At 46.9% G+C, this 25,224-nt stretch overlaps 12 protein-coding genes and 3 non-coding genes across 15 annotated transcripts; 7 read left to right on the top strand and 8 right to left on the bottom strand.

Annotated features, from left to right (window-relative positions):
- Positions 1-944: 944 nt before the first annotated feature.
- LOC135135968 (5S ribosomal RNA) lies at positions 945-1,063 on the bottom strand. Its single transcript, XR_010281653.1, has one exon. It is a non-coding gene; the product is annotated as a 5S ribosomal RNA (ribosomal RNA).
- Positions 1,064-2,712: 1,649 nt separating this feature from the next.
- Positions 2,713-3,501, top strand: LOC135135836 (late histone H1-like). The gene has a single exon (XM_064064956.1). The coding sequence runs from the start codon at positions 2,713-2,715 to the stop codon at positions 3,499-3,501; it is 789 nt and encodes a 262-aa protein (XP_063921026.1).
- Positions 3,502-3,931: 430 nt separating this feature from the next.
- LOC135135835 (histone H3) lies at positions 3,932-4,342 on the bottom strand. Its single transcript, XM_064064955.1, has one exon. The coding sequence runs from the start codon at positions 4,340-4,342 to the stop codon at positions 3,932-3,934; it is 411 nt and encodes a 136-aa protein (XP_063921025.1).
- A 291-nt stretch (positions 4,343-4,633) lies between these two features.
- Positions 4,634-4,945, top strand: LOC135135886 (histone H4). The gene has a single exon (XM_064065006.1). It carries the CDS (start codon positions 4,634-4,636, stop codon positions 4,943-4,945), a length of 312 nt encoding a protein of 103 aa, XP_063921076.1.
- A 595-nt stretch (positions 4,946-5,540) lies between these two features.
- On the bottom strand, positions 5,541-5,915 carry LOC135135833 (histone H2A). Its single transcript, XM_064064954.1, has one exon. It carries the CDS (start codon positions 5,913-5,915, stop codon positions 5,541-5,543), a length of 375 nt encoding a protein of 124 aa, XP_063921024.1.
- Positions 5,916-6,231: 316 nt separating this feature from the next.
- LOC135135832 (histone H2B) lies at positions 6,232-6,603 on the top strand. Its single transcript, XM_064064953.1, has one exon. It carries the CDS (start codon positions 6,232-6,234, stop codon positions 6,601-6,603), a length of 372 nt encoding a protein of 123 aa, XP_063921023.1.
- Positions 6,604-7,718: 1,115 nt separating this feature from the next.
- Positions 7,719-7,837, bottom strand: LOC135135967 (5S ribosomal RNA). The gene has a single exon (XR_010281652.1). It is a non-coding gene; the product is annotated as a 5S ribosomal RNA (ribosomal RNA).
- A 1,649-nt stretch (positions 7,838-9,486) lies between these two features.
- On the top strand, positions 9,487-10,275 carry LOC135135831 (late histone H1-like). The gene has a single exon (XM_064064952.1). The coding sequence runs from the start codon at positions 9,487-9,489 to the stop codon at positions 10,273-10,275; it is 789 nt and encodes a 262-aa protein (XP_063921022.1).
- Positions 10,276-10,705: 430 nt separating this feature from the next.
- On the bottom strand, positions 10,706-11,116 carry LOC135135830 (histone H3). Its single transcript, XM_064064951.1, has one exon. The coding sequence runs from the start codon at positions 11,114-11,116 to the stop codon at positions 10,706-10,708; it is 411 nt and encodes a 136-aa protein (XP_063921021.1).
- Positions 11,117-11,407: 291 nt separating this feature from the next.
- LOC135135880 (histone H4) lies at positions 11,408-11,719 on the top strand. Its single transcript, XM_064065000.1, has one exon. It carries the CDS (start codon positions 11,408-11,410, stop codon positions 11,717-11,719), a length of 312 nt encoding a protein of 103 aa, XP_063921070.1.
- A 595-nt stretch (positions 11,720-12,314) lies between these two features.
- On the bottom strand, positions 12,315-12,689 carry LOC135135829 (histone H2A). Its single transcript, XM_064064950.1, has one exon. It carries the CDS (start codon positions 12,687-12,689, stop codon positions 12,315-12,317), a length of 375 nt encoding a protein of 124 aa, XP_063921020.1.
- A 4,836-nt stretch (positions 12,690-17,525) lies between these two features.
- LOC135135828 (histone H2B) lies at positions 17,526-17,897 on the top strand. The gene has a single exon (XM_064064949.1). It carries the CDS (start codon positions 17,526-17,528, stop codon positions 17,895-17,897), a length of 372 nt encoding a protein of 123 aa, XP_063921019.1.
- A 1,115-nt stretch (positions 17,898-19,012) lies between these two features.
- On the bottom strand, positions 19,013-19,131 carry LOC135135965 (5S ribosomal RNA). Its single transcript, XR_010281650.1, has one exon. It is a non-coding gene; the product is annotated as a 5S ribosomal RNA (ribosomal RNA).
- Positions 19,132-20,780: 1,649 nt separating this feature from the next.
- LOC135135827 (late histone H1-like) lies at positions 20,781-21,569 on the top strand. The gene has a single exon (XM_064064948.1). It carries the CDS (start codon positions 20,781-20,783, stop codon positions 21,567-21,569), a length of 789 nt encoding a protein of 262 aa, XP_063921018.1.
- Positions 21,570-21,999: 430 nt separating this feature from the next.
- Positions 22,000-22,410, bottom strand: LOC135135826 (histone H3). The gene has a single exon (XM_064064947.1). It carries the CDS (start codon positions 22,408-22,410, stop codon positions 22,000-22,002), a length of 411 nt encoding a protein of 136 aa, XP_063921017.1.
- Positions 22,411-25,224: the final 2,814 nt, after the last annotated feature.

Here is a 25,224-nt window from a genome sequence, read left to right as displayed (position 1 = left end):
GATTATTAAATGAACGAATAAAATGATACTTTTCGTTTCGGGGTGTGCGATGTTTAAATTCCGTCCGCGTCGTACGTACGTACGATCGATTTCGGTTAGAGGTTTTCGAAATGAAACTATGTTAAAAAACAGCGATATATTTTTATCGATCGATTTTTATACGATATGTAAATAAGTCAGGTCACGGGAACGTACTTGTTTTTTTTTTCTTTCTTTTTTTCCCCCCGCCGCAAGAAGGAATTTATATTATTTATTTCTTCATAACGAAGCGCTGTGCTCTCTACGATCGATTTTATCAGGAAATCATAAGATCGAGAAGAAAACGGTCGCGTTTTTTATCATTATTTTAATACTAGAATTACGAAACTGATGCAAATCTATACTGGCCGTCTGTTCGAGGAACTCGCGTACGATAAATAACGCATGTTCCTAACAAAACGGCCGTTTTTTTGCATTTTCACGATCGAGCGTGAATAAATTTCAAATTAAAAGATATTTAATCATCGATTCGTTTCTTTTCGAGTCTTCCTGAATGATTCTGATCTCGTTGTCCATGTACGGCGTTCGTTTATAAGTTCTCGTCGTGCTTTAAATTTTATTTTATCGTCGCAGACATAAATATCCATTATTTTATAAACCTAGTAGAGTGTCGTTACGCGACACCTCGATCTGATCTGGACTTGTAAATTTTTTTTTGGACTTAAAAAAAAAAAAAAAAAAAAAAAAAAGAATAAGGGGGGTGTTCGCGATAGGGCAAAACAAAAACAAAAAATCGGTCGGGAGAAGGGAGCGGAGTGTTTGAAAATTTCGAGTCGAAGGACGCGAGTGGAAAATCTTAGCGACTAACTTAAATTCTAAATTAAAAACTAGCTTAACTTATGACATACTACTTATAATAAACACATCGTTTTTTTACTAAAAACTAAAGTTTAACAAAAAGAAGAAGACAACGGCACGCGGTGTTCCCAAGCGGTCACCCATCCAAGTACTGACCGCGCCCGACGTTGCTTAACTTCGGTGATCGGACGAGAACCGGTGCTATCAACGTGGTATGGCCGTTGCCTGATGATAAGGGTAAAAAATCAGTAGAAATGGATCCGAGAAGTCGAAACGTCGAAGCAAAAGTGCCAAGATCCGACGAACGAACATCGAAGATCGAGGAGCGCAGCACAGCGCAGCGGTCTGCAACACAAAATACCAAACAAACAAACAAGCACATCACGCACGTACAACTAACAGACGAATGCCACCGACAGGATAGGGAAAGGACGACAAGACCGACAAAGAGACGAACCAGGCACATAAGGCACAATCACGGCGGACGTAGGTAAAAACAAACCATAAACCATCTTCGTCCGCCGGATTAATTACCCCTACCGCCACCTGGCCACCTGTGTGTGAATGTAATCGTAAATATACGTAAAAAACAAGTCCTGGACAACATATATATAAATATAACCCAAAAAGCAGCATTTGCAATATTTTACAAACAACCGCCGTCATAAATTCGCCGTATCTCGATGGTTCGAATGCTTTGAAAAACACTTGCCTTGATAATATAATAGTGTAAGTGAATTGAATTAAAAAATAATAGTTGAAAGATGTTAAAATAGTTCGAAGTTCGTTCGTCTGTAAACAATAATAGATTAAATAAACTCCATAGAATGTACAGTCTTTCAGATCTTCGAAAGAAGAAGGAAAAAAAAAAAAGAAAATAAAACTATGAAAAGCGGCCACAGGAAAGACAGAAAACGTATCGTACGTGAATCGAAGAAAGAATTTTCGTTCGCCGTCGGTGCGGTGCTGCGGGTTTCCGCGCTCGGTCCCGGCTCGAAAACGACACTCGAAACGAAGAAACTTTTGGAAAAATCCGCAAGGAAATTTTCGTCAGACGTGCAATTTCGATCGTCGATCGATCTCGTACGGAAAAAAATAAAAAAAATCCGAATTTCCTCGTCGTTTCGAGGTACGAGGAAACGACGAGACCGAATCATCTCGTCGCGGCTTCGACATGGAAATTTTTAATGTTCCCATCCTCGTACAGAGACGAGACCGCCACCGGAGGACGGCCGAAAGTCCGTTCCGTCGTTTTCGTTCGACGATCTACGTCGAAGGAGCCCCCCGTGCCCCAGGAGATCGTCGAAATCGGAAGAGTCGCTTCGAAGCGGTGACGATTTTGACCGTACCTTGCCTCTTTCGGAGGCGTTTTTTGACGAGAAAACGTCTTCCGATCGTCCCCGAGGGTGTAAAAAACCGGAAAGCATGGACGGAGGCTCACCTCGTCGAAGCGTCGTCACGGTGGCGGCGACGACGGACGTCGGAGCGTCGACGTCCACCTTCGGTACGTTGTTCGACTTTTGACAAGGTCTTCTTCGAGCGAGCGTCCGGACGGACGCCCTGCCGATTCGCCGATTCCCGCTTCGTCGAAAAATACTCGAATAAACGTCGAGGAAGGTCTGAGGCCGTGTTTCGTCCGTCTAACGACAAGGAGGCGGTGGTGACGGCGAAAAGAGAACGATGTCATCACCCGAAAGTCGAGCGCGAGGCCGCCGATTTCGAGCGAATTCCGTCAAAGTCGCGCGTTTAGTTTACAGTCCGCTTGGTTTACGTCGGGGACACTTAGACGTCGTTTTCGCCACTATTCAAATTCGATCGTGCGACCGATAACCATCGACTTTTTTTAATAACAAAAACAATCAGTTGTTCGGTAAAATGGCAGACGTAGAAAATCAAACAGCTTCCGCCGCGGTGACAGCTTCGGCCGCCGCCTCCTCCGCCGGAACGCCTCACGCCAAGAAGGAAAAGAAAGCGAAGAATCCCAGGAGCAAACCTTCCCATCCGCCGACTTCGGAGATGGTGACCAACGCCATCAAAGGTTTGAAAGAACGCGGCGGATCGTCCCTCCAGGCCATCAAAAAATTCGTCGCCGCCAACTACAAGGTCGACGCCGAAAAAGTTGCTCCGTTCATCAAGAAATACCTGAAAGGCGCCGTCGCTTCCGGTTCCCTCGTCCAGACGAAAGGCAAAGGTGCTTCCGGTTCTTTCAAGTTGGCCTCCACGACCGCCGGCGGTGCCAAAGCCGCCGCCTCCGCCGCCGAAAGGAAGAGGAAATCCGGCGCCGGCAGGACGAAGAAAGCCGCGATAGGCGCGGGAAAACGCGCTTCCGCCGGAGCCGCCGCCGCCGCCGCCGGCGAGAAGGCGGCTTCTAAGGTTTCGAAGAAGACCGCGCCGAAAGCGAAAAAGGCCGCCGCCGAAAAGAAGACCGCTTCCGTGGCCAAAGCGAAGAAGGCCGCCGCCGCCGCTGCCAGCGCCTCCGCCGCAGAGAAGAAGGCCGCCGCCGCCGCTGCCGCCAGAGCGGCGTCGAAGGCGAAATCTCCTTCGAAAGCGAAAAGATCTAACAAGGCCGGACCCACGAAGAAACCGAAAGCTCCGAAACCCAAGTCCACCAAGGCCGTCTCCGCCAAAGCGAAGAAAGCCGCTTCTCCGAAAAGAAAAAAGTGAGCGTTCGAAGAAGATGATGACGACGACGTCGTTGTTGTTGTTTCCCGGCGGTGCTCCGATCGTACATATCGACGAAGGGGCACGCATAAATGGCCCTTTTCAGGGCCACAAATTTTTTTCAAACGAATTAAAATTTTCGCTCGACCATATAAATCGAATAATGAATGAAAGAAAGAAAGAAAGAAAGAAATAAATAAATGATTGATAAGATTGATTTGAATGAATGAATGAATTTGCATGCCTTAATTTAAATTTTTTATCTTTTATTTAAGTTTTCGAACGATTCGATTCTCGAAAAAGTTGCTTAATTTTTTATTCGTTAGGAAAAATATTGAGGTTCTGAAAAGAACCGATTTTTTTGTCTCTTTCGAAAAGAGAACTGACAGTTGAGAGATGACGGTGTGATTGATGGTCGGTCGATTTTTTTTTTTTAAGCTCTTTCTCCGCGAATGCGTCTCGCCAGCTGGATGTCTTTGGGCATGATGGTGACGCGTTTGGCGTGGATGGCGCACAAGTTGGTATCTTCGAAGAGACCGACGAGGTAAGCTTCGCTAGCTTCCTGGAGAGCCATCACGGCGGAACTCTGGAAACGCAAGTCGGTCTTGAAGTCCTGGGCGATCTCCCTGACGAGACGTTGGAAGGGCAGTTTGCGGATCAAAAGTTCGGTGCTCTTCTGATAACGACGGATCTCTCGGAGAGCGACGGTTCCGGGCCTGTAACGATGGGGTTTCTTGACGCCGCCGGTCGCCGGTGCGCTTTTTCTCGCGGCCTTAGTGGCGAGCTGTTTTCTGGGGGCTTTTCCTCCCGTAGATTTACGAGCGGTCTGTTTTGTTCTTGCCATTTCGAAAAAATAAGCGAAAGATTAAAATCGATCGACGAACGAACACGCAGCAGACGGACGTTACGAACACGTTGACTGGAAATAACGGCCGACGGGCTCGCGGCGAACCTTATATAACGTTCACCGCTACAAAGTCGCTCTCTGCGCGTGTCTATTGGTCGAGCGGGACCAGAAATGGGCGTAGCTCGGAAACGTTATAAAACGACGCCGAATTTCGTAATTTTCGCAGTTCCCTTACGAACACCGTTCTGAATCCACGTCGCTCGCAAGCTTCTTCGAAGATATTCCAAGATGACCGGTAGAGGAAAAGGAGGCAAAGGCTTGGGAAAAGGTGGCGCGAAACGTCATCGCAAAGTCCTGCGCGACAACATCCAGGGCATAACGAAACCGGCCATCAGAAGATTGGCCCGTCGCGGCGGTGTGAAACGTATCTCCGGGTTGATCTACGAAGAAACCAGAGGCGTCCTCAAGGTGTTCCTCGAGAACGTGATCCGTGACGCCGTCACCTACACCGAACACGCCAAACGTAAGACCGTCACCGCCATGGACGTCGTCTACGCTTTGAAACGTCAAGGACGCACCCTCTACGGTTTCGGCGGTTAATTTTTTGCAATAGCAAGAAATTTAATCGTCGCTGATTTTGATTCTTTGACTTTTCCGTATATACGCCACGACAACAAACGAGATCGGAGAAAAAAAAAAAAACGGTTCTTTTCAGAACCACAAAATTTTTCTAACGAATAAAAAATTTCGCTTACTATATGTCGAGAATAAATAATGAATGAATGAATGAATGAATGAATGAATGGTTGGTTGTGTTGGTTTTTTTTAAAGAAATAATAATGACGATATAAAATGGAAAAAGGAAAAAAATTAAATTAAAATCACGTATTTTTAAACGTTTGCAGTAAAATTCACGAGAAGTGACAGAGAGAAAGCTTAAAAATGAACGAACAATAAGAAAAAAATTAACGTTTTCGAATCGAAAAACGATATCGTGTCATATAAAGTACTTTTCTTTCTTTCTATTATTTTTTTTTGTTTGTTTTCCATTAAGATAAGTTTGCGAGCATTTAATCGTTTGAAAAAAATTAGTGGCCCTGAGAAGGGCCGATGATGTGGGTTGTTGTTTTTCTTTTTTTTTCTCGGTAAAGCGGTCGTCCGTCCGGTCCGTTTCTTTAAAAAAAATGAAAAGAGTTTAAGGCTTCTTTTCGGTCTTCTTGGGCAAGAGGACCGCCTGGATGTTGGGCAGAACGCCGCCTTGGGCGATCGTCACTCCGGAAAGGAGCTTGTTCAACTCTTCGTCGTTCCTGATCGCCAACTGCAAATGTCTGGGAATGATCCTGGTCTTCTTGTTGTCTCTGGCGGCGTTTCCTGCCAACTCGAGAACTTCGGCGGCCAGATATTCCATGACGGCGGCGAGGTAGACGGGAGCTCCGGCACCGACGCGTTCGGCGTAGTTTCCTTTACGGAGGAGACGATGGATCCTGCCGACGGGGAACTGAAGACCGGCACGGCTCGAACGGGACTTCGCCTTTCCCTTGACTTTTCCTCCCTTTCCACGTCCTGACATTTTCTTTAATTTTCTTGCGAAAAACGAAATATAAACAAGAAGAGCGAGCGACGAGCGGCGACGACACACGTAATCGACTGCTGCGTTATTCGGTTATGTATCGGACCGGCGGTCGCGGCTTAGGCTTTATACCCTCCGTGCGGTCGGTTCAGTTCGGCGCATAGGAAGGCTAGGACGAATGGGCGTGGCCTGAGTCGGTAGACGGTCCGTTATAAAAGTAGTCGCACGCGGGGTGATATTTTTATTCGTTCGTCGAGAACCGAGCGTAGCGTTGCGTTCTGTTCTGTTCTGTTAAACTCTTATCGAATATTCGAAGATGCCACCCAAGACTAGCGGTAAAGCCGCCAAGAAGGCCGGAAAGGCCCAAAAGAACATTTCGAAGAGCGACAAGAAGAAGAAGCGCAGGAGGAAGGAGAGCTACGCTATCTACATCTACAAGGTGTTGAAACAAGTACATCCCGACACCGGTATCTCGAGCAAGGCGATGTCCATCATGAACAGTTTCGTGAACGACATCTTCGAACGTATCGCCGCCGAAGCTTCCCGCCTCGCCCACTACAACAAACGTTCGACCATCACCAGCAGGGAGATTCAGACCGCCGTACGTCTCCTCTTGCCCGGTGAATTGGCCAAGCACGCCGTCTCCGAAGGTACCAAAGCCGTCACCAAGTACACCAGCTCCAAGTAGAATGATTTTGTTATCATTTCTGTCGTCGTCCGTCGTCCATCTTTCCGGAAAAAAAAAAAAAACAACAACAACAACAAACAAATCGGTTCTTTTCAGAACCACAAATCGCATTCCTTACAAATAAGAGATTAACGAACCTCGAGAATGTTTCTTTCCCCTTTATTATTATTCGATTATTAAATGAACGAATAAAATGATACTTTTCGTTTCGGGGTGTGCGATGTTTAAATTCCGTCCGCGTCGTACGTACGTACGATCGATTTCGGTTAGAGGTTTTCGAAATGAAACTATGTTAAAAAACAGCGATATATTTTTATCGATCGATTTTTATACGATATGTAAATAAGTCAGGTCACGGGAACGTACTTGTTTTTTTTTTCTTTCTTTTTTTCCCCCCGCCGCAAGAAGGAATTTATATTATTTATTTCTTCATAACGAAGCGCTGTGCTCTCTACGATCGATTTTATCAGGAAATCATAAGATCGAGAAGAAAACGGTCGCGTTTTTTATCATTATTTTAATACTAGAATTACGAAACTGATGCAAATCTATACTGGCCGTCTGTTCGAGGAACTCGCGTACGATAAATAACGCATGTTCCTAACAAAACGGCCGTTTTTTTGCATTTTCACGATCGAGCGTGAATAAATTTCAAATTAAAAGATATTTAATCATCGATTCGTTTCTTTTCGAGTCTTCCTGAATGATTCTGATCTCGTTGTCCATGTACGGCGTTCGTTTATAAGTTCTCGTCGTGCTTTAAATTTTATTTTATCGTCGCAGACATAAATATCCATTATTTTATAAACCTAGTAGAGTGTCGTTACGCGACACCTCGATCTGATCTGGACTTGTAAATTTTTTTTTGGACTTAAAAAAAAAAAAAAAAAAAAAAAAAAGAATAAGGGGGGTGTTCGCGATAGGGCAAAACAAAAACAAAAAATCGGTCGGGAGAAGGGAGCGGAGTGTTTGAAAATTTCGAGTCGAAGGACGCGAGTGGAAAATCTTAGCGACTAACTTAAATTCTAAATTAAAAACTAGCTTAACTTATGACATACTACTTATAATAAACACATCGTTTTTTTACTAAAAACTAAAGTTTAACAAAAAGAAGAAGACAACGGCACGCGGTGTTCCCAAGCGGTCACCCATCCAAGTACTGACCGCGCCCGACGTTGCTTAACTTCGGTGATCGGACGAGAACCGGTGCTATCAACGTGGTATGGCCGTTGCCTGATGATAAGGGTAAAAAATCAGTAGAAATGGATCCGAGAAGTCGAAACGTCGAAGCAAAAGTGCCAAGATCCGACGAACGAACATCGAAGATCGAGGAGCGCAGCACAGCGCAGCGGTCTGCAACACAAAATACCAAACAAACAAACAAGCACATCACGCACGTACAACTAACAGACGAATGCCACCGACAGGATAGGGAAAGGACGACAAGACCGACAAAGAGACGAACCAGGCACATAAGGCACAATCACGGCGGACGTAGGTAAAAACAAACCATAAACCATCTTCGTCCGCCGGATTAATTACCCCTACCGCCACCTGGCCACCTGTGTGTGAATGTAATCGTAAATATACGTAAAAAACAAGTCCTGGACAACATATATATAAATATAACCCAAAAAGCAGCATTTGCAATATTTTACAAACAACCGCCGTCATAAATTCGCCGTATCTCGATGGTTCGAATGCTTTGAAAAACACTTGCCTTGATAATATAATAGTGTAAGTGAATTGAATTAAAAAATAATAGTTGAAAGATGTTAAAATAGTTCGAAGTTCGTTCGTCTGTAAACAATAATAGATTAAATAAACTCCATAGAATGTACAGTCTTTCAGATCTTCGAAAGAAGAAGGAAAAAAAAAAAAGAAAATAAAACTATGAAAAGCGGCCACAGGAAAGACAGAAAACGTATCGTACGTGAATCGAAGAAAGAATTTTCGTTCGCCGTCGGTGCGGTGCTGCGGGTTTCCGCGCTCGGTCCCGGCTCGAAAACGACACTCGAAACGAAGAAACTTTTGGAAAAATCCGCAAGGAAATTTTCGTCAGACGTGCAATTTCGATCGTCGATCGATCTCGTACGGAAAAAAATAAAAAAAATCCGAATTTCCTCGTCGTTTCGAGGTACGAGGAAACGACGAGACCGAATCATCTCGTCGCGGCTTCGACATGGAAATTTTTAATGTTCCCATCCTCGTACAGAGACGAGACCGCCACCGGAGGACGGCCGAAAGTCCGTTCCGTCGTTTTCGTTCGACGATCTACGTCGAAGGAGCCCCCCGTGCCCCAGGAGATCGTCGAAATCGGAAGAGTCGCTTCGAAGCGGTGACGATTTTGACCGTACCTTGCCTCTTTCGGAGGCGTTTTTTGACGAGAAAACGTCTTCCGATCGTCCCCGAGGGTGTAAAAAACCGGAAAGCATGGACGGAGGCTCACCTCGTCGAAGCGTCGTCACGGTGGCGGCGACGACGGACGTCGGAGCGTCGACGTCCACCTTCGGTACGTTGTTCGACTTTTGACAAGGTCTTCTTCGAGCGAGCGTCCGGACGGACGCCCTGCCGATTCGCCGATTCCCGCTTCGTCGAAAAATACTCGAATAAACGTCGAGGAAGGTCTGAGGCCGTGTTTCGTCCGTCTAACGACAAGGAGGCGGTGGTGACGGCGAAAAGAGAACGATGTCATCACCCGAAAGTCGAGCGCGAGGCCGCCGATTTCGAGCGAATTCCGTCAAAGTCGCGCGTTTAGTTTACAGTCCGCTTGGTTTACGTCGGGGACACTTAGACGTCGTTTTCGCCACTATTCAAATTCGATCGTGCGACCGATAACCATCGACTTTTTTTAATAACAAAAACAATCAGTTGTTCGGTAAAATGGCAGACGTAGAAAATCAAACAGCTTCCGCCGCGGTGACAGCTTCGGCCGCCGCCTCCTCCGCCGGAACGCCTCACGCCAAGAAGGAAAAGAAAGCGAAGAATCCCAGGAGCAAACCTTCCCATCCGCCGACTTCGGAGATGGTGACCAACGCCATCAAAGGTTTGAAAGAACGCGGCGGATCGTCCCTCCAGGCCATCAAAAAATTCGTCGCCGCCAACTACAAGGTCGACGCCGAAAAAGTTGCTCCGTTCATCAAGAAATACCTGAAAGGCGCCGTCGCTTCCGGTTCCCTCGTCCAGACGAAAGGCAAAGGTGCTTCCGGTTCTTTCAAGTTGGCCTCCACGACCGCCGGCGGTGCCAAAGCCGCCGCCTCCGCCGCCGAAAGGAAGAGGAAATCCGGCGCCGGCAGGACGAAGAAAGCCGCGATAGGCGCGGGAAAACGCGCTTCCGCCGGAGCCGCCGCCGCCGCCGCCGGCGAGAAGGCGGCTTCTAAGGTTTCGAAGAAGACCGCGCCGAAAGCGAAAAAGGCCGCCGCCGAAAAGAAGACCGCTTCCGTGGCCAAAGCGAAGAAGGCCGCCGCCGCCGCTGCCAGCGCCTCCGCCGCAGAGAAGAAGGCCGCCGCCGCCGCTGCCGCCAGAGCGGCGTCGAAGGCGAAATCTCCTTCGAAAGCGAAAAGATCTAACAAGGCCGGACCCACGAAGAAACCGAAAGCTCCGAAACCCAAGTCCACCAAGGCCGTCTCCGCCAAAGCGAAGAAAGCCGCTTCTCCGAAAAGAAAAAAGTGAGCGTTCGAAGAAGATGATGACGACGACGTCGTTGTTGTTGTTTCCCGGCGGTGCTCCGATCGTACATATCGACGAAGGGGCACGCATAAATGGCCCTTTTCAGGGCCACAAATTTTTTTCAAACGAATTAAAATTTTCGCTCGACCATATAAATCGAATAATGAATGAAAGAAAGAAAGAAAGAAAGAAATAAATAAATGATTGATAAGATTGATTTGAATGAATGAATGAATTTGCATGCCTTAATTTAAATTTTTTATCTTTTATTTAAGTTTTCGAACGATTCGATTCTCGAAAAAGTTGCTTAATTTTTTATTCGTTAGGAAAAATATTGAGGTTCTGAAAAGAACCGATTTTTTTGTCTCTTTCGAAAAGAGAACTGACAGTTGAGAGATGACGGTGTGATTGATGGTCGGTCGATTTTTTTTTTTTAAGCTCTTTCTCCGCGAATGCGTCTCGCCAGCTGGATGTCTTTGGGCATGATGGTGACGCGTTTGGCGTGGATGGCGCACAAGTTGGTATCTTCGAAGAGACCGACGAGGTAAGCTTCGCTAGCTTCCTGGAGAGCCATCACGGCGGAACTCTGGAAACGCAAGTCGGTCTTGAAGTCCTGGGCGATCTCCCTGACGAGACGTTGGAAGGGCAGTTTGCGGATCAAAAGTTCGGTGCTCTTCTGATAACGACGGATCTCTCGGAGAGCGACGGTTCCGGGCCTGTAACGATGGGGTTTCTTGACGCCGCCGGTCGCCGGTGCGCTTTTTCTCGCGGCCTTAGTGGCGAGCTGTTTTCTGGGGGCTTTTCCTCCCGTAGATTTACGAGCGGTCTGTTTTGTTCTTGCCATTTCGAAAAAATAAGCGAAAGATTAAAATCGATCGACGAACGAACACGCAGCAGACGGACGTTACGAACACGTTGACTGGAAATAACGGCCGACGGGCTCGCGGCGAACCTTATATAACGTTCACCGCTACAAAGTCGCTCTCTGCGCGTGTCTATTGGTCGAGCGGGACCAGAAATGGGCGTAGCTCGGAAACGTTATAAAACGACGCCGAATTTCGTAATTTTCGCAGTTCCCTTACGAACACCGTTCTGAATCCACGTCGCTCGCAAGCTTCTTCGAAGATATTCCAAGATGACCGGTAGAGGAAAAGGAGGCAAAGGCTTGGGAAAAGGTGGCGCGAAACGTCATCGCAAAGTCCTGCGCGACAACATCCAGGGCATAACGAAACCGGCCATCAGAAGATTGGCCCGTCGCGGCGGTGTGAAACGTATCTCCGGGTTGATCTACGAAGAAACCAGAGGCGTCCTCAAGGTGTTCCTCGAGAACGTGATCCGTGACGCCGTCACCTACACCGAACACGCCAAACGTAAGACCGTCACCGCCATGGACGTCGTCTACGCTTTGAAACGTCAAGGACGCACCCTCTACGGTTTCGGCGGTTAATTTTTTGCAATAGCAAGAAATTTAATCGTCGCTGATTTTGATTCTTTGACTTTTCCGTATATACGCCACGACAACAAACGAGATCGGAGAAAAAAAAAAAAACGGTTCTTTTCAGAACCACAAAATTTTTCTAACGAATAAAAAATTTCGCTTACTATATGTCGAGAATAAATAATGAATGAATGAATGAATGAATGAATGAATGGTTGGTTGTGTTGGTTTTTTTTAAAGAAATAATAATGACGATATAAAATGGAAAAAGGAAAAAAATTAAATTAAAATCACGTATTTTTAAACGTTTGCAGTAAAATTCACGAGAAGTGACAGAGAGAAAGCTTAAAAATGAACGAACAATAAGAAAAAAATTAACGTTTTCGAATCGAAAAACGATATCGTGTCATATAAAGTACTTTTCTTTCTTTCTATTATTTTTTTTTGTTTGTTTTCCATTAAGATAAGTTTGCGAGCATTTAATCGTTTGAAAAAAATTAGTGGCCCTGAGAAGGGCCGATGATGTGGGTTGTTGTTTTTCTTTTTTTTTCTCGGTAAAGCGGTCGTCCGTCCGGTCCGTTTCTTTAAAAAAAATGAAAAGAGTTTAAGGCTTCTTTTCGGTCTTCTTGGGCAAGAGGACCGCCTGGATGTTGGGCAGAACGCCGCCTTGGGCGATCGTCACTCCGGAAAGGAGCTTGTTCAACTCTTCGTCGTTCCTGATCGCCAACTGCAAATGTCTGGGAATGATCCTGGTCTTCTTGTTGTCTCTGGCGGCGTTTCCTGCCAACTCGAGAACTTCGGCGGCCAGATATTCCATGACGGCGGCGAGGTAGACGGGAGCTCCGGCACCGACGCGTTCGGCGTAGTTTCCTTTACGGAGGAGACGATGGATCCTGCCGACGGGGAACTGAAGACCGGCACGGCTCGAACGGGACTTCGCCTTTCCCTTGACTTTTCCTCCCTTTCCACGTCCTGACATTTTCTTTAATTTTCTTGCGAAAAACGAAATATAAACAAGAAGAGCGAGCGACGAGCGGCGACGACACACGTAATCGACTGCTGCGTTATTCGGTTATGTATCGGACCGGCGGTCGCGGCTTAGGCTTTATACCCTCCGTGCGGTCGGTTCAGTTCGGCGCATAGGAAGGCTAGGACGAATGGGCGTGGCCTGAGTCGGTAGACGGTCCGTTATAAAAGTAGTCGCACGCGGGGTGATATTTTTATTCGTTCGTCGAGAACCGAGCGTAGCATTCGTTCGTCGAGAACCGAGCGTACCATTCTCGATCTACGCATCGACCCGGCAACATGTCGGACCGAACGCTCCGATCACGCCGTCCCAGCTCGTCTGCGACGAACACATCGACCAAGAAGAAGCCGAAAGAAAACCAGCCCAGGACCCAGGACACATCATCAAACGGTGAGTCAAATCCAGATTTATCAAATTCTCCCGCACGAAATTCACCAACCCCAACAGAGTCAACCATGACTCACACCTCCACTTCCGCTGCCTCCTCCGCCGCCCGCTCCGCCGCCTCCTCCTCCGCCTCCGAGTCGTCTCAACTCCAGAAATTCAAATTCCATTTAAAAAACATCCCCCAAAACTTCGCCACTCAAAAGGCTTTCTATTCGCTTTTAGTTGTTCAGCTAAACGTGAAAAAGATCCAGACGTTAATCGTCAACCCAAACCGAACCGCTCTCCTAATCCTGAATGAGCAACCACCATCAAACCTGGCTCAACAACTCAAAACCGCAGTAAATGCGAACAACATCGAGCTAATTCCGCTCAACCAACCTCGAATGCCCCACCCCCCCTCCGAAAGAAAACCCACAGTCTTCTCCATAGTAATCCGCTCCGTTGACCTCGGAACCAACGAAAACGACGTCAGCTCCGAGCTCCAGAGGCTCAACCTGAACTTCCGCCAAATCTGGCGCATCAAATCCATGAAAACAAATAAGTTCACAACTCTTATCAGAGTCACCTCCTCTGATACAATCACAATCGACACCCTCCTCAGCCAGGGAATAACCCTCTTCGGCCGCCACCACGAGTGCGAACGCTCGCACACCTCCGCTCCAACCCCAGTCCAATGCTCTCGCTGTTTTCAGCGAGGGCACGAAAACACCAGCTGCCCCAACCGTCCAATCTGCCCCACATGCCCCAACACCCACGCCCCCGGCAAATGCCCTTCCACCGACCCCCAATGCCCATTCTGCAAGGGTAACCACCCAGCGTGGTCCCTGAAGTGCCCCAATTATAAGGACTTCGCCATCTCCGAAGACACCCCCATCGTGCCCATGCACATCATCGATCCCCCGGCAAATTTCGCCGACCCCACCGAATCTCCAGAAGAAGTCTCCTCCGCTGATCCAAGCATAACCCACCCCAGGCAATTGGTAGCCTACCTAACTCTCGTCCTGATGGACCTATTCCCACTCCAACGCCAACAAATCCAAAAAACCATCGAAAAGACATCCTCGTCATTCCTGAATCTGCGAACCACCATTAACCCATCTGGCAACAGGCTTCACTTCACATTCAATGAATAGCTTCGACCAAACAAACGTTCCGCGGCGCGCTGACGACCCCAGTCAGCGCGCCGCCACAACCCCTCCCCCCCACCTAATGCCCAGTGCCATGCAGGACCCCCCTAATCATCCCCACATCAACATTTCCGCCCTAAACATCGACGGTATAAATCGAAAATATCATGCCCTAAAAAATTTCATCGAAACCGACAAAATTCAAATCCTAGCCCTGTCGGAAACCAAAACATCCCGCCAAATAAAAATAAACAATTTCACCACCTATTATCGCCCCTCCACCATGCAGAATGCTCGAGGTACAGCACTACTAATCTTATCCAAAATTCCTTCCACCCCACATATTCTACCGGATAATCTCGCAAACCTCGAAGCCACAGCCGCAAACGTATTAATCAACAACTTGTCAATAACCATCATCTCCTACTACAATCCCCCGTCTGAAAACCTGTCAATTCCGCTGCTCCAATACTTCTCCAATCTTCCAAACGCCATCCTTCTCGGTGACTTCAATGCAAGACACAAAGACTTCGGCGACCACTATTCCAATAGGAACGGCATCACACTGACCAACAATCTCCTCAATCTCCCCATCTACCGCACAATTAATCGCCAGCCCACTTTCATAAACCACCGTGGCTCTTCTATTATCGACCACATTCTCATCACCGAATCTCTAATTCCCCTAATCAACCCCACCTGCACCATCGGCACAACGGCTACCTCACCCCACCAACCACTAATAACACAAATCCTCCAACCTGCTCCCCCTCCACCCCCGACCTATGTACCTATTTTCGACTATAAACACGCCGATTGGCAAAAATTCAAAAACTTCATCACACAAAATCTCCCACAATTTAATCCAACCCGCGATCCGGAAATAATCGACCACCAAGTCTCACTTCTAACCGACACAATTTCGACAGCAAAACACACGTCAATACAAATAAAACACATCACCAAACACAAACGCCCGCTCCCTCAGAGAATCCTAAAACTAATAAAACTCAAACGCAAACTCTTTCGAACATTTGTCAGAACCCGAGACCCATTCATTAAAACACACTTCAACCGCCTTAACGCCCAAATCAGACGCGACATTAACCAGTACCGCGAGGAACAATGGTCTAATGCGTGCGCGAAATTAGACTACAGAGACGGAAAACAGTACTGGAACACGTTCAAAGCAATAACCGGACAAAAAACACAAAAAACACACTATCTTAAACACAACGGTACATTCCTAACCTCCCCCCAAGACCAAGCCAACCTATTCGCGGAAACACTTCAGTCAATCCACACAACCCCACAAAACCCCAACTTCAACCAAAAATTCTTCCAAAAAATCTCCCAAGAAGTACACAATTTCCGCGAAAACCCACCTAACTTACCCGTACTACCCGACGACGACCTCAGCAATGAAACCTCCCCCGACGAAGTCCTGTCGCACATCAAGCGACTAAAAAATTCCAAAGCCCCCGGCCCCGACGAAATAAAACCCATCCTCCTGAAAAACCTTCCCGAACCCGCAATCCAAGCTCTCACAACCATTATCAACAACTGCCTCGCATCCTCATACTTCCCAAAAGCATGGAAATCAGCCTCCACTATCATGATACCAAAACCCGGCAAGGACCCACATGATCCACTATCATATCGCCCAATTTCCCTTCTCAATGTCATGGGCAAAATTTTCGAAAAAATCCTTGCGTCCCGACTAGCTCCACTTCTCGAGTCCCACAGACTCCTCCCCGACCAGCAGTTTGGGTTCAGATCCCAACGCTCCACAATAAATCCCCTAATGGAACTTCACACTGACTCCACCAGACACTCGAATCTCAAAGAGTGCACAGCCGCAGTCTTCCTAGACATTGAACGTGCCTTTGACAAGGTCTGGCACGACGGCTTAATCCACAAGCTGATATCCCTCCAACTAAACCCCGCCTTCATCCAACTAATCGACTCATTCCTATCCAACAGATCCTGCAAAGTAAAAATCCTCAACACCACTTCCACGCAAGTTAACATAGAAGCCGGAGTTCCCCAAGGCTCCGTGCTCTCACCCATCATGTACTTGATTTACTGCAGCGATTTTCCCTTTTCAGACACCACAAGGACCAAGAGCAGGATGTTCGCGGACGACACCGCCTTCTGGACCTCACACCGCTCCCCCATCCATGCCAGCGCCACCATCCAAGGACTCCTACACCGCTTCGAGAAATGGGCCAATAACTGGAGAATTTCCCCCAACCCCAAAAAATCCCAATCTATCCTAATCTCCTACCCGCGTGCAAACACCAAACAACTTGACTTCTCTCTAACCAAACTAACCCTCCATAACCAACCTATCCCCAAATCCAAATCTATCAAATATCTCGGTATTACCTTTTCCCGCACATGCTCCCTCCTCGCAGACCTAGAACTAACTCTCAAAAAAGTCCGGAACCGCGCCAATCTCCTTTCCCTTATCCGCGGACGCATCCGCGGCTGCAACCCAAAAACCCTCCTGTTTACCTACAAATCCTTCATCCGCCCTATCATAGAATACCGAGCCCCTCTATACGCTTCTCTGTCACAACGCTCTCTCAACAAAATCTCCGCATGCGAACGCAAAATCCTCCGCAGAATCCTCAAACTAGACCCCAATTACCCATCCATGCATGTTCACTCCCTGGCAAAAACTCCCCCTATCACTTCCAGACTAACCGAACTCCAACAAAAATACATTAACCGCACACTTAACTCCACTAACCCAATAGCTATCCAAACTCTTCACACCTCCCACAAATACCCAACTGTCGACAACCGCCTTCTGAACCGCATCCCCAAAAAACCCAAAACCAAATTTAAACACCCCCCAACAGCCCTATTAACCAGCCTCTACCCCAACATACCCGAAGCCCTCCAGTCCATTGTAGAAGAAACCCCTCTTCCCCTTCGATAAACCCCACACCTTACCCTTAACCTCCCCCACACCTCCACTTTGTAAATTTGTATATAGCTCTAGAATAAGTCAAATACGTTTTATACTTTTGTAATTATCCTTAGTTCTAGAAAATGACATGTAATATCTTAAGAAATCTATGTAAACCTTGTGCTGAAAAGGCCCTAAGCCTCAGCTGCACCCCATACAACCTCTGTTAGTTTTAAGTATCAAATTGTAAAAAACCCTATAATTTAATAAAATGTATTTGAACTTGAACTTGAACTTGAACCGAGCGTAGCGTTGCGTTCTGTTCTGTTCTGTTAAACTCTTATCGAATATTCGAAGATGCCACCCAAGACTAGCGGTAAAGCCGCCAAGAAGGCCGGAAAGGCCCAAAAGAACATTTCGAAGAGCGACAAGAAGAAGAAGCGCAGGAGGAAGGAGAGCTACGCTATCTACATCTACAAGGTGTTGAAACAAGTACATCCCGACACCGGTATCTCGAGCAAGGCGATGTCCATCATGAACAGTTTCGTGAACGACATCTTCGAACGTATCGCCGCCGAAGCTTCCCGCCTCGCCCACTACAACAAACGTTCGACCATCACCAGCAGGGAGATTCAGACCGCCGTACGTCTCCTCTTGCCCGGTGAATTGGCCAAGCACGCCGTCTCCGAAGGTACCAAAGCCGTCACCAAGTACACCAGCTCCAAGTAGAATGATTTTGTTATCATTTCTGTCGTCGTCCGTCGTCCATCTTTCCGGAAAAAAAAAAAAAACAACAACAACAACAAACAAATCGGTTCTTTTCAGAACCACAAATCGCATTCCTTACAAATAAGAGATTAACGAACCTCGAGAATGTTTCTTTCCCCTTTATTATTATTCGATTATTAAATGAACGAATAAAATGATACTTTTCGTTTCGGGGTGTGCGATGTTTAAATTCCGTCCGCGTCGTACGTACGTACGATCGATTTCGGTTAGAGGTTTTCGAAATGAAACTATGTTAAAAAACAGCGATATATTTTTATCGATCGATTTTTATACGATATGTAAATAAGTCAGGTCACGGGAACGTACTTGTTTTTTTTTTCTTTCTTTTTTTCCCCCCGCCGCAAGAAGGAATTTATATTATTTATTTCTTCATAACGAAGCGCTGTGCTCTCTACGATCGATTTTATCAGGAAATCATAAGATCGAGAAGAAAACGGTCGCGTTTTTTATCATTATTTTAATACTAGAATTACGAAACTGATGCAAATCTATACTGGCCGTCTGTTCGAGGAACTCGCGTACGATAAATAACGCATGTTCCTAACAAAACGGCCGTTTTTTTGCATTTTCACGATCGAGCGTGAATAAATTTCAAATTAAAAGATATTTAATCATCGATTCGTTTCTTTTCGAGTCTTCCTGAATGATTCTGATCTCGTTGTCCATGTACGGCGTTCGTTTATAAGTTCTCGTCGTGCTTTAAATTTTATTTTATCGTCGCAGACATAAATATCCATTATTTTATAAACCTAGTAGAGTGTCGTTACGCGACACCTCGATCTGATCTGGACTTGTAAATTTTTTTTTGGACTTAAAAAAAAAAAAAAAAAAAAAAAAAAGAATAAGGGGGGTGTTCGCGATAGGGCAAAACAAAAACAAAAAATCGGTCGGGAGAAGGGAGCGGAGTGTTTGAAAATTTCGAGTCGAAGGACGCGAGTGGAAAATCTTAGCGACTAACTTAAATTCTAAATTAAAAACTAGCTTAACTTATGACATACTACTTATAATAAACACATCGTTTTTTTACTAAAAACTAAAGTTTAACAAAAAGAAGAAGACAACGGCACGCGGTGTTCCCAAGCGGTCACCCATCCAAGTACTGACCGCGCCCGACGTTGCTTAACTTCGGTGATCGGACGAGAACCGGTGCTATCAACGTGGTATGGCCGTTGCCTGATGATAAGGGTAAAAAATCAGTAGAAATGGATCCGAGAAGTCGAAACGTCGAAGCAAAAGTGCCAAGATCCGACGAACGAACATCGAAGATCGAGGAGCGCAGCACAGCGCAGCGGTCTGCAACACAAAATACCAAACAAACAAACAAGCACATCACGCACGTACAACTAACAGACGAATGCCACCGACAGGATAGGGAAAGGACGACAAGACCGACAAAGAGACGAACCAGGCACATAAGGCACAATCACGGCGGACGTAGGTAAAAACAAACCATAAACCATCTTCGTCCGCCGGATTAATTACCCCTACCGCCACCTGGCCACCTGTGTGTGAATGTAATCGTAAATATACGTAAAAAACAAGTCCTGGACAACATATATATAAATATAACCCAAAAAGCAGCATTTGCAATATTTTACAAACAACCGCCGTCATAAATTCGCCGTATCTCGATGGTTCGAATGCTTTGAAAAACACTTGCCTTGATAATATAATAGTGTAAGTGAATTGAATTAAAAAATAATAGTTGAAAGATGTTAAAATAGTTCGAAGTTCGTTCGTCTGTAAACAATAATAGATTAAATAAACTCCATAGAATGTACAGTCTTTCAGATCTTCGAAAGAAGAAGGAAAAAAAAAAAAGAAAATAAAACTATGAAAAGCGGCCACAGGAAAGACAGAAAACGTATCGTACGTGAATCGAAGAAAGAATTTTCGTTCGCCGTCGGTGCGGTGCTGCGGGTTTCCGCGCTCGGTCCCGGCTCGAAAACGACACTCGAAACGAAGAAACTTTTGGAAAAATCCGCAAGGAAATTTTCGTCAGACGTGCAATTTCGATCGTCGATCGATCTCGTACGGAAAAAAATAAAAAAAATCCGAATTTCCTCGTCGTTTCGAGGTACGAGGAAACGACGAGACCGAATCATCTCGTCGCGGCTTCGACATGGAAATTTTTAATGTTCCCATCCTCGTACAGAGACGAGACCGCCACCGGAGGACGGCCGAAAGTCCGTTCCGTCGTTTTCGTTCGACGATCTACGTCGAAGGAGCCCCCCGTGCCCCAGGAGATCGTCGAAATCGGAAGAGTCGCTTCGAAGCGGTGACGATTTTGACCGTACCTTGCCTCTTTCGGAGGCGTTTTTTGACGAGAAAACGTCTTCCGATCGTCCCCGAGGGTGTAAAAAACCGGAAAGCATGGACGGAGGCTCACCTCGTCGAAGCGTCGTCACGGTGGCGGCGACGACGGACGTCGGAGCGTCGACGTCCACCTTCGGTACGTTGTTCGACTTTTGACAAGGTCTTCTTCGAGCGAGCGTCCGGACGGACGCCCTGCCGATTCGCCGATTCCCGCTTCGTCGAAAAATACTCGAATAAACGTCGAGGAAGGTCTGAGGCCGTGTTTCGTCCGTCTAACGACAAGGAGGCGGTGGTGACGGCGAAAAGAGAACGATGTCATCACCCGAAAGTCGAGCGCGAGGCCGCCGATTTCGAGCGAATTCCGTCAAAGTCGCGCGTTTAGTTTACAGTCCGCTTGGTTTACGTCGGGGACACTTAGACGTCGTTTTCGCCACTATTCAAATTCGATCGTGCGACCGATAACCATCGACTTTTTTTAATAACAAAAACAATCAGTTGTTCGGTAAAATGGCAGACGTAGAAAATCAAACAGCTTCCGCCGCGGTGACAGCTTCGGCCGCCGCCTCCTCCGCCGGAACGCCTCACGCCAAGAAGGAAAAGAAAGCGAAGAATCCCAGGAGCAAACCTTCCCATCCGCCGACTTCGGAGATGGTGACCAACGCCATCAAAGGTTTGAAAGAACGCGGCGGATCGTCCCTCCAGGCCATCAAAAAATTCGTCGCCGCCAACTACAAGGTCGACGCCGAAAAAGTTGCTCCGTTCATCAAGAAATACCTGAAAGGCGCCGTCGCTTCCGGTTCCCTCGTCCAGACGAAAGGCAAAGGTGCTTCCGGTTCTTTCAAGTTGGCCTCCACGACCGCCGGCGGTGCCAAAGCCGCCGCCTCCGCCGCCGAAAGGAAGAGGAAATCCGGCGCCGGCAGGACGAAGAAAGCCGCGATAGGCGCGGGAAAACGCGCTTCCGCCGGAGCCGCCGCCGCCGCCGCCGGCGAGAAGGCGGCTTCTAAGGTTTCGAAGAAGACCGCGCCGAAAGCGAAAAAGGCCGCCGCCGAAAAGAAGACCGCTTCCGTGGCCAAAGCGAAGAAGGCCGCCGCCGCCGCTGCCAGCGCCTCCGCCGCAGAGAAGAAGGCCGCCGCCGCCGCTGCCGCCAGAGCGGCGTCGAAGGCGAAATCTCCTTCGAAAGCGAAAAGATCTAACAAGGCCGGACCCACGAAGAAACCGAAAGCTCCGAAACCCAAGTCCACCAAGGCCGTCTCCGCCAAAGCGAAGAAAGCCGCTTCTCCGAAAAGAAAAAAGTGAGCGTTCGAAGAAGATGATGACGACGACGTCGTTGTTGTTGTTTCCCGGCGGTGCTCCGATCGTACATATCGACGAAGGGGCACGCATAAATGGCCCTTTTCAGGGCCACAAATTTTTTTCAAACGAATTAAAATTTTCGCTCGACCATATAAATCGAATAATGAATGAAAGAAAGAAAGAAAGAAAGAAATAAATAAATGATTGATAAGATTGATTTGAATGAATGAATGAATTTGCATGCCTTAATTTAAATTTTTTATCTTTTATTTAAGTTTTCGAACGATTCGATTCTCGAAAAAGTTGCTTAATTTTTTATTCGTTAGGAAAAATATTGAGGTTCTGAAAAGAACCGATTTTTTTGTCTCTTTCGAAAAGAGAACTGACAGTTGAGAGATGACGGTGTGATTGATGGTCGGTCGATTTTTTTTTTTTAAGCTCTTTCTCCGCGAATGCGTCTCGCCAGCTGGATGTCTTTGGGCATGATGGTGACGCGTTTGGCGTGGATGGCGCACAAGTTGGTATCTTCGAAGAGACCGACGAGGTAAGCTTCGCTAGCTTCCTGGAGAGCCATCACGGCGGAACTCTGGAAACGCAAGTCGGTCTTGAAGTCCTGGGCGATCTCCCTGACGAGACGTTGGAAGGGCAGTTTGCGGATCAAAAGTTCGGTGCTCTTCTGATAACGACGGATCTCTCGGAGAGCGACGGTTCCGGGCCTGTAACGATGGGGTTTCTTGACGCCGCCGGTCGCCGGTGCGCTTTTTCTCGCGGCCTTAGTGGCGAGCTGTTTTCTGGGGGCTTTTCCTCCCGTAGATTTACGAGCGGTCTGTTTTGTTCTTGCCATTTCGAAAAAATAAGCGAAAGATTAAAATCGATCGACGAACGAACACGCAGCAGACGGACGTTACGAACACGTTGACTGGAAATAACGGCCGACGGGCAAGTTCAAATACATTTATTAAAATTTGGTTTTACATGGCGGTTCTTATTCTAGTTTACAAATTTTGTGGTGCTGCTGAGGCTTAGGGCCTTTTCAGCTTACAGGTTTACAGGAAGTTCTTAAGATATTACATTTCATTTCTAAGGCTATGTTATACTAGTAAGGAGAAAATTTATTGAACTTAAAAATATAGAATATAAAATTTAAAGTATTTACAGATTACTATTTACATATGTGGAGGGGGGGGTGGAGGGTTCGGGAGTGTCGGTCGTCGTGTCGTCGGGTCCTGGGGGGGAGGAGGGTGTCATCTTAGAGCGAAGGGGGTCTCTTCGACGATGGACTGGAGGGCTGCAGGGAGGTCGGGGTAGAGTTTTGTTAGTAGGGCGGTGGGGGGGTGTTTGAGTTTATTTTTTGGTCTTTTGGGGAGGCGGTTTAGGAGGCGGTTGTCAGCGGTCGGGTATTTATGCGAGGTGTGAAGCGTTTGGATGGCTATAGTGTTGGTGGAGTTAAGCGTGCGTAGGGTATATTTTTTCTGAAGATCGGTTAGTCTGGAAGCGATGGGAATGGTGTTAGCTATAGAGTGGACTTGCAGAGAAGGGTATTTGAAGTCGAGTCTGAAGATTTTACGGAGGATTTTACGTTCGCATGCAGAGATACTATTGAGGGCTCTATGGGAAAGGGAAGCGTAAAGGGGGGCTCGGTATTCTATTACTGGGCGTATGAATGTGTTGTAGGTATGTAGAAGGGTTTTAGGGCTGCAGCCACGAATGCGGCCGCGGATTAAATAAAGGAGGTTGGCGCGGTTACGGATTTTTTTGAGGGTAAGTTCGAGATCTGTAAGCAGGGAGCAAGTGTGGGAGAAGGTGATACCGAGGTATTTGATAGATTTTGATTTAGGAATGGGTTGGTTGTGGAGCGTTAGTGTGTTGCGGGAGAAAGCGAATTGTTTGGAATTGGCATGCGGGTAGGATATTAGGATAGATTGGGATTTTTTAGGGTTGGGGGAGATTCTCCAGTTGTTAGCCCATCCTTCGAATCGGTGGAGGAGTCCTTGGATGATGGAGGTGGCTCGGTCGGGGGAACAGTGTGAGGTCCAGAAGGCAGTGTCGTCCGCAAACATCCTGGTTTTGGTCCTCGTGGTGTCTGAAAAGGGAAAGTCTCTGCAGTAAATCAAGTACAATAAGGGTGAAAGCACGGAGCCTTGGGGGACTCCGGCGTCGATGTTAACTATTGCGGATTTAGTGTTGTCAATTTTGACTTTGCAGGTTCTGTTGGATAGGAATGAGTCCATGAGTTGGATGAAAGCAGGGTTTAGTTTTAGGGTGATCAGTTTATGTATTAGTCCGTCGTGCCAAACCTTATCGAATGCCCGTTCGATGTCCAAGAAGACTGCGGCCGTGCACTCTTTAAGGTTCGTGTGTCTTGTAGTGTCTGTTTGAAGTTCCAGGAGGGGGTTGATGGTGGAGCGTTGGGGTCTGAATCCAAATTGTTGGTTGGGGAGAAGGTTATGTGTTTCCAGAAATGGGGCCAGACGAGAGGTTAGGATTTTTTCCAGAAGTTTGCCCATGATGTTTAGTAGGGAGATTGGGCGATAAGATGTGGGGTCATGTTGGTCTTTCGCAGGTTTCGGGATCATGATGGTGTAAGCTGATTTCCATGCTTTTGGAAAGTATGAGGAAGATAAGCAGTTGTTGAGTATTGTTGTGAGGGCCTGAAGTGCGGGTTCGGGGAGGTTTTTTAGTAGGATTGGTTTTATTTCGTCGGGGCCTGGGGCTTTTGAATTTTTCAGACGTTTGATGAGGGCTAGGACTTCGTCTGTGGATGTTGCGTTTGTTAGATCGTTGTCAGGGTGGGGCGGGAAGATGGTTTCGCGGAAGTCTTGCACTTCTTGGGAGATTTTTTCGAAAAAGTTTTGGTTGAAGTTGGGGTTTCGTGGGATTGAGTGGATTTCCTGGAGTGTTTCCGCGAAGAGGTTTGCTTGGTCTTGGAGGGATGTTAGGAATGTACCGTTGTGTATGAGGTAGTGTGTTTTTTGTGTTTTTTGTCCGGTTAAAGTTTTAAATGCGTTCCAGAATTGTTTCCCGTTCCTGTAGTCAAGTTTTTCGCACGTACTTGACCATTGTTCTTCGCGAAACTGGTTTATGTCGCGTCTGATTTGTGCGTTAAGTCGGTTGAGGTGTGTTTTTAAGAATGGGTCGCGAGTTCTGACAAAGGTCCGGAAAAGTTTGCGTTTTATTTTGATTTGGTTTAAGATTCTCTGAGGGAGCGGGCGTTTGTGTTTTGGGATGTGTTTAATTTGTATTGAGGTGTTTTTTGCTTGTGTGATTGTGTCGGTTAGTAAGTTGATCTGGTTATCGATAATTTCCGGGTCGCGGGTTGGGTTGATTTGTGGGAGGTTTTCGGTTATGTGTTTTTTGAATTTTTGCCAGTCGGCGTGTTTATAGTCGAAAATAGGTACATAGGTCGGGGGCGGAGGTGGAGCGGGTAAGAGAATTTGGGTAGTTAGAGTTTGGTGGGCGGAGGTGACCGTCGTGCCTATTGTGCAGGTGGGGTTTGTTAGGGGAATTAATGACTCGGTGATGAGAATGTGGTCGATAATTGATGAGCCTCGATGATTAATAAAAGTGGGTTGGCGGTTTTCTAGTCGGTAGATAGGGAAGTTGAGAAGGTTGTTGACTAATGTGATGCCGTTTCTGTTGGAGTTGTGGTCGCCGAAGT

Source organism: Zophobas morio, unplaced genomic scaffold (assembly GCF_036711695.1).
Source record: "Zophobas morio isolate AGI-343-1 ecotype UQ-CSIRO unplaced genomic scaffold, CSIRO_AGI_Zmor_V1 ptg000025l, whole genome shotgun sequence".
Lineage (NCBI taxonomy): Eukaryota > Metazoa > Arthropoda > Insecta > Coleoptera > Tenebrionidae > Zophobas > Zophobas morio.
This window is presented reverse-complemented; position numbering and strand designations above follow the sequence as displayed.